This window comes from Lutra lutra, chromosome 10 (assembly GCF_902655055.1).
Source record: "Lutra lutra chromosome 10, mLutLut1.2, whole genome shotgun sequence".
Lineage (NCBI taxonomy): Eukaryota > Metazoa > Chordata > Mammalia > Carnivora > Mustelidae > Lutra > Lutra lutra.
The window spans coordinates 68,740,864-68,752,945 of record NC_062287.1 but is presented as its reverse complement, the minus strand read 5'-3'; the positions used below and the strand labels follow the sequence as shown (position 1 = coordinate 68,752,945).

At 33.7% G+C, this 12,082-nt stretch overlaps 1 protein-coding gene across 5 annotated transcripts in view; it reads right to left on the bottom strand.

Annotated features, from left to right (window-relative positions):
* Positions 1 to 477: 477 nt before the first annotated feature.
* FAR1 (fatty acyl-CoA reductase 1) overlaps positions 478 to 12,082 on the bottom strand; it is a 66,521-nt gene continuing 54,916 nt past the window's right edge. For all 5 annotated transcript variants that reach the window (XM_047747454.1, XM_047747455.1, XM_047747453.1 and 2 more), the window contains 3 exons: positions 11,095 to 11,224; positions 5,807 to 5,934; positions 478 to 4,245 (listed from right to left, as the gene is read on the bottom strand). In XM_047747454.1, the coding sequence (XP_047603410.1) occupies positions 4,083 to 4,245; positions 5,807 to 5,934; positions 11,095 to 11,224 (421 nt within the window). In that variant the 3' untranslated portion in view covers positions 478 to 4,082. The remainder of the gene's footprint in view (positions 4,246 to 5,806; positions 5,935 to 11,094; positions 11,225 to 12,082) is intronic.

Below are 12,082 nucleotides of genomic sequence, written 5' to 3'. Positions count from 1 at the left end.
TATATGGCTCAACCTAATACTTTCTAGTTATTCCTTTCTAGTTATTCCTTGAGAATCTCAAGGGTTCTCCACAGATTCACACACAAGAGACAGAGAGTGAGACTGTATTAGGTTTTCTGTACAACCAGCAGAAAATAATGGAATTCTGTGCCTAATTCAACTCCATTAAACTGTAGCATGAAAATGAAGTTATGTCTAGTTGAGAATATTAAGGTAAACATTTCAAAGAGAAGAACTAGAAAAATCTCCACTCCGCTGCCTCTCTTCTTGTATAAAATCATAGTTAGTGTCTATGATCTGTGACTGCCCCCCCTACCAAAAAAAGAAGAAAAATAAAAATAAAAAGACAGGTATAGCCTTATTCCCCTGAGTTCAGGACCACAGTAAAGATATTGAACTCACACTTATCACTAAGTTTTTCTACATAAATGTATTTTAGAGCCATCAACTTGCAAAAGGAGCACGTCAAACTTAATGTTACTCAAACTTTTCTTTAATAAAGAAAAATCAAAGAAATTATTTAACAATTATGCACAACTATGCTCAATTGACAAAGACAATTAGCTTAGGAATCTTAAGAGTAACAGAAATGGAAGAGCGCACCACCAAAAGAAAAAAAAAAGATAAATTCATTCTATGACTAGAAAATGCTTCAAGATAAAAACATTAATTCAATAAGAAAATAGTTTTATTTCTTTTATCACAGAGACTATAAGTTTAATTAACTCACTTCTATATCAAGTTATGCAGCATACCTTCCAGTCTCTAGTTTCTCATGCAAAATTTCAGAGAGTATTTTCTCAAAGTACAGCAAATTAGTGCTAATTGTTTCAAGTTAGGGCTTAGAAGCAGCCTGGAAAGCATTCTTGGAAGGCCATTTACACTCACCTGAACGAGCCCAATACCTTCTTTTTTATAGTTAATCTCTATTACTAATGAGTGATTCCCCTATCCTTACTCAATAGATCAACTGCTACAAATGTACCTATAAATTAAAATGGTATCATTCAACGTGGAGGACAGTAGCTGGCACCTAAATGAGATCCTGGCAGTCTCCTGGTACTGTTTTTAGAAAACAGAAAAACCACCTCATTCCAGACAATACATAAAAATAATACTTTAATGAAAGGTATTCATCCTGTCTGCTTCCCCTAAAATGCTTCTAAGAGACTCAACTAAGTAACATTAGGATACAAGAGATAATGAGAGTACCTAAAAAAAGGTAAGTAGTATACGTGAGGCCTGCTTTCTATAACTCTAACCAAATTATCTGACAGGTAATATTTTCAGTATAGTTTTCTGGGTAATTATTGTAAAAATACAATAAATACTATAATGGAAATATAGGGATTCATTTATTACTTTTTGGTTTACAAACAAAGGCACCCAATAATGCTTCTATTTACTTCTTATAAAAGATTATCAATTTACATTTAAAACAAAAAGCAAAAAACTCTGAACCAGCTCCTACAGACACACACAAAAAAAGGGGAGAAATAAGATTTTTTCCTCCCTGCTTCCAAGCTTTATTACCATTTTTATACCATGTTTATACCATTCTTAAGTCAAAGAGTGTATTGCCATGCTGCTTTGTTGAATTTTAAAATATATTAATGTTGCCAAGTCAAATTGCAATATAGCCACAAATGATGCCACAATTGACAAATGCAGAGACTCAAGAGTGAATAGTGGGGAAAACACCAAATGTTTTACAATATAGCTTTATCAAATGAATTAAATACTAAATTTAATTAGGTTATTGTGTTAAAAATTGAGTTCATGTAGAAAATATAACCAAACGTAACTAAAAACCATGTCTAGCAAATGACACAAACAAAAATGATTTCCAAAATCTTTGAGTTAAGCTTAAAGTCCAGTTGGTAGGGATTAACAACCTATATACTCTTCATACTAATTTTAGAACTAAGTTCTAAAATGTCATATTAATTTATTAATTTATTCATTAGTTTCTTCTGACAATGGAATTCTAAACAAACACACAACATTAATGCAGTGGCCTCAGCACCCGTCCCAGCTAGCATTTCTTTATGTCGGATTACAAGAACAATGACATAGGTCAGAAGACATACCCCCGCTGTCTGTACTTCACATGCCTGTCAAAATTGTACCTGATTCTTCTGCAAGATACAAAGACAATTCATCTGATTCTAAGTGTATTTGGCAGAAGTATTCACATCACACAAATGTTATTAGCATGTTTTCAACATATTATGGAAATGTATTTGGAGTGATGGAGTACTCAATGTATAGAGCATCCAAAGTTAATTAGTGGGCCATTTTAAATTAAAGGCATCATCATTTACTCCATTTTCAGACACTGCATGGTCTCTCACACCTTACACAAGGTATGGTCCTGGACCAGAGACTTAGTATCATTTCAAAGAATATTTATATATTTATATACATATTTCTTTTAAAATAATGTTTAAAAGTTTTACTACAGAAAATCTGGCTTCAACATGGAAGCATTTTTCCTTTTCAAGATTACCCACCTGCATGGAAGAAGGTGGTTTCCTTTACATTTAGTTTTTTTCACAATAACAAAATAAACTTCTTACACATTGCATTTAAATTGACAGAGAAAATTAAGGTGTAAAATACTATGTAACTTTTTGTATTGTGAACTGACCTCATTAAACACACTTAAGATATACTGTTGATGATTTAAATATAGTACAACTTGATCAGCTAAATTAGAACAGTTATGCTGATCAATCTGTTAAACCAAATGTATGTTAAAACAGTAAGGAGAGTTAACTACTAGTAAGCTTTAAAGGGATTATCATTAAAATATACATTAATTTTCTTGCTATTACTTGTTTCTATAATGCATTTCTTTCTAAAGCTAAAACTACATGCAGAAAAAATAAATGGTATCTTGAAACTCATTCAACAGTTTGCTACTTTATGTGGTATGTAAATAAAGTCCTTTAATTTTATACATGTTATTTTATGCACTATTTTATTTTTCTTGAAGAAATTCCGCTCTCAAGGTCAAAAGTTTAGTATGTGTTTACACACATGTGAGAACATTCTCTTAATATTATGACTACCTGCAAATACATTCTTCCATAATAAAGCACTTTCAGTTTTCATTGGAAAGACTGTACTTAGCCTTTTAAAAGTCCTGCTAATAAAATGTATAAGGGGAAGAGAGCACAAATATGATGAATCCTTCCCCATCTGCACCCCCCTTTGCCAAAGTCTCAAGAAATCCTCCAACTTCAAAACATGCACAAAACCTTACAGGACTGATTTTTATTTGGTCATAATACGGACAAGAAAAATGTATTCCTATTCTTTTTGATAGTAATAGTCTTAATGAATCCATTCTCATTTTCCTTCAAAAAATACATAGCATATATTGATATGGATTCTCAAACCTGTTTAGATCCAGTAGGGTCTTTAGAATAATATATAGCCTTCTGATTATGGAAGCAACTGATTGCTTATACAAAAATGATGTGCATCAGACCACTAATCAGAAAAAGGAAAATGAGAACATGTCTTTCATATTGGAGACCACTCAATAACTTACAGAATGATGTGAAAATAGTTTTGGCTACAGTTTTAACAAAACTAAAACCTATTTCAACTGAAGAAAAAAATCAAACACTGAAGAATGAAATATCTACCAACTTACCTAAGTATTCCTGTCCAAATAAATGCTTTCCACTGCACTATATATTTGAGTTAGAAAGTCACTAAATGTTAAGGCATATTTTAATTAATATGTTCCAGAATTGCACAGTTATACTGGTCAGTGTTCCTATTTCCCCACTCCTACCCTCACCCTACCCCTTGTCCCCAGGGATCAAAATGTTAAAGTCATGGTTTTGGTGGCTATTGTAGATTTGAGCTGGCATGACCACAGTGTGTTCACTACATTTTTATAAGCATAAACATTAAAAATGTTACATAAAATGTACCATACTTTACTCCACACTCTGATCTAAGATGGTTTAATGTCTTGACAAAAGGTGAGATGACTTAAGTACATTTTACATTTTGTGCATTCGGACCACCATATGCATAGATGTTCTAATGCTAAATTCTTGTCTTCAGTATCTCATAGTGCTGGATGCTCGGAAGTATGACAGAAACTTGTAACACAGACTAACCACAAAGTACCAGATGTTTCTTGCCATTTGTGATCTTGCAATAAAAATGCGCCAAATCAGGATCACAAGGATAGTATTGAAACCATACCGTATATTCCTCAACCTGGAAAGCAAATCAAGAGACATATCAAACAATGTTTTCTAGAATAAAATATTGTTGGATGGCAGATTACTCGATGCTCAGTTTTCAAATCCATTATTAATCTGAAACCTATTTAAAAATTAATTAGAAGCCCTTAAGTTAGAAAGTTAGCAAAAGTCACACCTGACCATGTGGTCCATCAAATGCAGTACCTCTATTAACAATGAATAACACAAAGGTTTTTTATAACAGTATATCTGGGATGCAAATTATTCATTCAACAAGTATTTCTGAGCATCTTTCTGTGTAACAAGTACTAAGTATATTGGGGGTAAAACAGATATGCCCCTTGTACTTCTGGAGCTTCCCAGCTAATCTAAAAAGGTTTGCTCATTATATACATCATCTTCTAGATAAAACAGACATTTTAAACATCTTTAACAACTTCCAAATTGTCAGACAAGTGAACTTCTTTAGTTATAGGTAGGTGACAGTCACATGATCAAAAGCCAACTGGACAAATCCTCATCCATGAATGAACCATGGCACTAGTCTACATAGGAGAAACTTCCCATTCTCAAAGAGTAATCGTAATGTTACTGTGCTCATGTTTCAAAACACTTTTTTATCATTTTAATGGTGTTAGAAAAGAATACAAACATTCAGATATGTAACAATGCTACATAAATTCCATTAACTTCAATAGGCATTCCAAGATAGGACTATAATATACATTGATATAAAAAACAAGACCTTTGAATTAAGAGTCAAAGATTAGTATTCCAGTTTCCTCTGCCACCTAATACAAATGACCCAGGCAAACACAACTTCCCTAAGCTTCCCTTTCCTTAGCCACACAACTAATTGCCCTGCAGAGCCTCATACAAGTTGGAGGTAAAAGAAGAATGACTTGAAGGTCTTAAAAACTATTATAAAAATTGTATTATAAAAACACTACAAATGAAAAGAGGTTACTACTGAAATTAACTGCATCTCTGAATTATGGGACAGCAATGATTTTTCCTGTGTCGTCTGAAGTTTTAGAACAATAAGTATATATTATGTTTATAATGAGACTAAGGGAATAATTACAACTCTGGTTTTATAAATAAAGAAAAAATTCTATTCTGAATGATCTATTATTTTATCTCTTTTTCCCTTCCAAAGATGTATTTGACTAGGGAAAAAAAAAAAATCCAAAAAAACAAACAAACAAAAACCCCTTCAAACAAATTACCTCTAGCTTATTTTTTAAAATTACCTCTAGTTTAAAATACATCTTTATTTTCTCCTAGTATCTTTACTTCTTCAGTAGCAATATAAGGAAAGATTACAGTGATTTTCAAAACTAAATTTCACCTGAAATTAGTGCTTAGGAACAGTATAAATTGACAGTAAGCTTCAACAATCATGAGCTAAATTAAAACTCTCATAGCTTCAGTCCAAAGGTAAGCACTTTTCCTAAATGCAATATATTACACTAGCAGTATCTTTCATTCAATATACCAGCTTACAAAAAAAATTTTTTTTTGTAATGTTTCATAAGACAAGCTGAAATCAAGCTGATGTAAAAAAAACTTACTTGTTCAAATGTTTTCTAGCTGCAGGGAGGCCAGACATTTCTTCATTTAGTACATACTTTTTAGTTCCCATGCAGTAGTTCTCTATATATTCTGCCCAATGTAACTGCCGTACATCAATATTAAAGGTCTACAGAAACAAAAAAAAACCTATCAGTTACTTTCTTGAATAATTTTTCATAACTAGTCAAAAATTCACATTTAAAAACATTTCTTAAAAAGACTTATTTATTTATTTTAGAGAGAGGCATACAGAGAGGGACAGAGAGAACACGAGAGAGAGAGAGAACCCAAGTGGATTCCCTGCTGAGCACAGAGCCCCAACCAAGGCTTGATCTCAGGACGCATGAGATCATGACCTGGGCTGAAATCAGTGGTCAGCAGCTTAACCAACTGAGCCATGCAGGTGCCCCCCAAATTCATACTTTTTAAAAAGCTAATTGACTATGATAAGATTATAAAATGTTTATAATATTAACTTTTAAAATCTTACTGCTATTCACAAAGAAATTCTTATCCCTATTTTATACCTTCCAGTAAACACGGAAACATTTCAGAAGATAATCTAAAAACTCATGTCAGCGTTTAAAGAGAAGTATATGAAATGTAAGAAGAAAGAAACCTGTACAATTAAAAAAAAAGGTAAAATTCCATTGTCCATTTACTCACCACTTTACACATGTATTAATACATTTATTTCCAGTTTCTTTCTATCTACAGTAACTCTTCTTTAATACCCTGCATACCACCCAGACTACTCTTCCTATAGAACAGTGATGACATCAAGAGAAAGGAGTATATTGTGAAAGCTGGCTTAGGAGTTTAGGTAACATCCATTTAATGAAAAGGATGAACAAATCTAGAAAAGAAAACTTTACAAAAATGCTACTTCATGACCAAATAAGAGGGCTGTGTACTACTCAGTGCTTCTCCATACAGAATCAGATTACTTTTTTTGGATTAATAAACAGATTATTCAGTATATCATATATCAGAAAATATCAAGTTGTAGACCAAAAAAAGCTACCATAAATAAACCATTAAAGTAACATTGCACTAAAATGGAGACTTGACTTCAGATATTATGAGAAGTCATTACATATGTGTAATTGGACCCCCACAGGAAAAGTGAAAAAGAGTGGAACAGAAGTATTATCCGAGAAGACAACAGTCGGAAATTTCCCCAAAACAATGATACATAAGCCAAAGACTCAAAACACACATACACCATATACACACATGTATCTGAGCACATAAGAGCAAAATGTTGAAAATCAAAGATGAAAATTTCAAAGACAGCAGAAAAAGGTGTTATGGATTATCTCCAAAGGGACAAGTATTAAACCTGACAGTGACTTCTCAAAAGAAGCAATGGAGGGCAAAAGCATGAGAGGATGTCTTCCAGGGCTCGAAGAAAACTGTTACCATACAATTCTATACCAGTATAAACATCTTTGACAAATAAAGATGTTTCCAGAAGAATAAAAACTGAGACCATGTGACATCAGCAGATGACTCACACCAGACGAAGTACACTGAAGGGTATTCTTTATGCAGAATGCATATGATTCCAGATTGAAGTCTACAGATGGAAGAAGAAATGAAGAGCAACGATGCTGGTAAATCTATGAGAATACTTACTGCACAGACTGCAATAAGAATAATGATTGTGAGACCTATAACGCACATGCAGAATTAAAATACGTATTGGCGGAGAAAGACGACTATCATATGATCTCCTTCATATGAGGAAGTGGAGATGCAATGTGGGGGGTTGGGGGGTAGGAGAAGAATAAATGAAACAAGATGGGATCGGGAGGGAGACAAACCATAAGTGACTCTTAACCTCACAAAACAAACTGAGGGTTGATGGGGGGAGAGGGGTCGAGAGAGGGGGGTGGGGTTATGGACATTGGGGAGGGTATGTGCTATGGTGAGTGCTGTGAAGTGTGTAAACCTGGCGATTCAAAGACCTGTACCCCTGGGGATAAAAATACAGTATATGTTTATAAAAAAATAAAAATATAAATAAATAAATAAATAAATAAATAAATAAAATATGTATTGGTCCCTGCACTATCCATAAAAGGGCAGTAGTACCAATATCATATTAGTCCTTGACAAAGTAAGGAAGGCTGCTGTAATCTCTAGAGTAATCTACCAATACAACTAATATACTTTTGTGTAACTGATACAGATGGGAAAATAGAAAACTGTAAAAAATAACCTCAAAGAAAGAAAAAAAAAAGAACTTAAAATAAGACAAATAGAAAACACTAGGAGTTAGATTTAAATCAAATATTATCAGAAATTACATTATGGATTAAGTTTTCCAAGTAAGGGTCTAAAATTGTCAGACTGAAAATAAACCTCTATTCTGCTTATAAGAGAAATATCTAAAAGATAAGGATACAGAAAAGTTGAAAATACAAGGTCAGAGAAAGATATATCTTTGTACCAACAATGTATGAGAGCTCCCACTGGCCAGAGCCTTACCAGAAGGGTATGTTGGCAAAGCCTGCATTTTTGCAAACTGTTAAGTAGTAAATATCTCAGTCTAGTTTCAATTTACATTTCCATTTTTATGAATGAAATTCATTCTTTTTGAATGGTTAAGAATCATTTGCATTTATTTGCTGTAAACTGTTCATCTCTAGCCCATTTTCAGCAGGGTTATTGGTAATTTTTGCCATTTCTACACAAAACTTTTTATGTAATATGAAGTGCATATTAACATTACTTTAAGATACCACTATACACCCACCAAAGTGGCTAAAATTAAAAACTAAGATGAAAAGGCCAACTGTTCAGAGGATATAAATTAACAAGAACTCTCATAAATCGCCACTTAAAATGTAAATTGGTGCAACTACTTTGGAAAACTGTTTAGCATTATCAGCTACATTAAGCATACAAATACGCTGTGACTTAGCTACTATTCTATTTCTAGAATATATCCTATAACAAATATGTGCACATGGTTCAAAGAATTATTCCTAATAGCCACAAACAAAGAAAAAATACTGTATGATAACATTTGGCCAAAGCCAACAATGCGTATAACTACCATTTAGTGTTAGAATTCAAGACAGTTGCTACTTTTGGAAGAAAGTGATTGCGAGGGGGCACAAGGGGATCTTCTGGGGATAATAATGTTCTATTTTTTCAACTGGGTGCTCACTTTCTGAAAATCCATTGGGCAGCATGTGTTGTGCACTGGGATGGGGGGAGGGAAGATGGGAAGGGAGAAAATAAGGATCAGTAGAAGCCACAAATCTTCTAACCTGAGATTATCTGCAGGACCCTGATACCTTACACCTTTCTGCTTTGAAGGCTGTAAGCAAGGAGGAAGACTGGCTTATAAAGCCTATGGCCCAATAAGTTAAGGAGTCTTATGGAATACTTCTGCAAAAAGATAAAAATCCCAAAAGCTGTAGCCTCAGAGCAAAGGCAGGAAAAAAAGGTAAACCCACCACACAGAGAAGTGGACAGAAAAACTGCACTCTTGATGCCTTTGTTATGCACAACCAGTACAATGAGACTAAATCTGCATTATCTAATATGGTAGCCACCACAAGCCACACACATCTCTGGGAACTTAAAAGTGGTCTGAACTGAGATGTGCTGGAGAGTGTAAAATGCACACTGGGTTTCAAAGGCTCAATATAAAAAAATTGCAAGTATAATATTTTTTAAATAGTTCTTTCTTTTTTTTTTTTTTTAAAGATTTTATTTATTTATTTGACAGAGAGAGATCACAAGAAGGCAGAGAGGCAGGCAGAGAGAGAGGAAGGGAAGCAGGCTCCCTGCTGAGCAGAGAGCCCGACGTGGGACTCGATCCCAGGACCCTGAGATCATGACCTGAGCCGAAGGCAGCGGCTTAACCCACTGAGCCACCCAGGTGCCCCTAAATAGTTCTTTAAATTTTAAGTAATTTTTAAGTTTTTGTTTAAATTACATGATACGGGCACCTGGGTGCCCCAGTGGGTTAAGCAGCTGCCTTCTGCTCAGGTCATGATCTCAGGGTCCTGGGATCAAGTCCCGCATCGGGCTCTCTGCTCAGCGGGGAGCCTGCTTCCCCCTCTCTCTGCCTGCCTCTCTGCCTACTTTTGATCTCTCTCTGTCAAATAAATAAATAAAATCTAAAAAATAAGTAAGTAAATAAATAAATAAATTGCATGATACTATTTTGGATATATTAAATAAAACATTAAAATTTTTAAGGAAAGAAGTAGAAAGAGAAAGGAAGTTGCAACTGGGAAGGTGAAAAACAAAATCTCCTTTGAGAAACTGCAATCATGAACCAGCCTACTGAAGGCCCATATTCACCTGAGTTGTGCTAAAAACTTCATCAGATATTTCAAAGTGGTCTGGACCTGTTAATGTCACCTGGCTAGTTAACACGAACAGTCCCTAGGCTTCTGGCAGAAGCAAGGGCAAATCCTTTTTGGGAAACCGCAATTTCAACACAGGCTCCAAAAAATTCCCACAGAAATCCTCAAAGAATGTGAATTTATAGTCAAACAGTAAGAAACAAGAAACAAGGTGCCATGAGTGAGACCTAGCTTAAAGGACAGATGAAGCGGCTAATGCTAAGCTGCACAGATTTAGGAGTGTAGATTATCAGAAATAGAATTTAAATCAATTATGTCTACCATGTGTCAAAAAAATTCTAAAGATTATTTAAGAAATGTCTGTAAGATTTGAAAGATACACCAAACCTCTAAAAATGAAATTACCTGAAATCAAAAATTCAGTGGGATGGCTTAGGCACAGCTGAAGGACTGCCATAGAACTTTAATTAGACTTTGTTAGGTATGCATGTTAAAAAAATCTAAGGTAACCTCCAAAAAAACACACACATGAAGAGTTTAAGTCTCAAACTAACAGAGGACAAAACGAGGAGTGGTAAGAAATGTAAGAATATATGAGTAAAACAATTTTGGAGAGAATTTTTCTTGAAATTCGAAGAAAACAAAGTGAAGGAAAAATGCATAAAGTCCAAGTTTTCTATGAATTTGACTAAAGGGCAAAAAAGAATCAACATTTCAATCATACTATGGAAGCACCTCTGCCACTCGCAAATACTTACACTATAAATTTTAAGATCGAGCAATTTTATTTTACCGCCACCAATTACAACTGAAGCTTTAACGAAACACTATAAATAGGTCAAATGTCTTTCTTGTTGCATACTGATTGTGGAAAATATCCAATTATTTCTCAGGTTGCTAATGATTCTCCAACTAGTATACTACATATTTTCTAATATGAAACAGAAAATACTTGCCTTTTTATCTTCAGGGTTTAGTTGATTCATCAACATATTGACATTGTCAGTATTCCAAACCCAAGAATTACTTGTAAAATATTCAAGAAACACCATAGCTTTGTGAAGACGAGTTATTGTTTTCATCATCCTGCATTATAAGAAAAATGGGCAGATTCATAATTTGCATAGATTAGGAAAAATCTCACCACCACCCAGGGTACCAGTTTCTATACTGAGATAGTAACAGTAAAATTATAATATGTAATTCAGTAAGCGTACCAAACTACCAGAGAGTAAGAATATTTCTGTATCTTTAAAGAACATTTTATAAATCCAATATGGAAAAAATTTTTTAGCAGCAGCAAATGAATTTAATGCTGCCTAAGGAAAGTTCTGTTGATATATGAAATTAATTTTCAAAGGAAATACAATACTTTGAGGTCAAATTTTCTACTATAATCCTAAGCAAATAAATGGATTCAATTGGTATTCCCTTGCTCTTTGTTTTTCAGTCACATTTTGGTTCAGCTATAATTACTAAGATTTCCTGTGAATTCATAACATATGGTGTTACATTATAATCTCAACTCTTTAGCATCATGGAGGCAAAGTATACAGAAATATTTGTTTGCCATTTAATCAACTCTCTCCACATATATCTTTTAAAGTAATTTTCTCTTTAACACAGAAAGGTACCACTCTTGGTTGTCTGAAGGTGCTGTGAAATCAATGACTCCCACTTAAAACTTTCTGAAATAGATATTCAAGATATTCAATTAACTCCCCAAACCCGCATTATCCATCCTTATAGAAATAAGAAAGTTTGGTATTTGTTATTTGTTCTTTTTTAAAAAGACAAGGGGCCTTAATTTTTAAATCTATCATTTTATATGTCATGGCTCACTGTAAGTCATTGATATCATAACACTAACCAGAGCAGTAATATCTATATGTAAAAATTACCCAAGATAAGTAGGAAAAGGGAAGAAAGAACTTTCTGAAACAA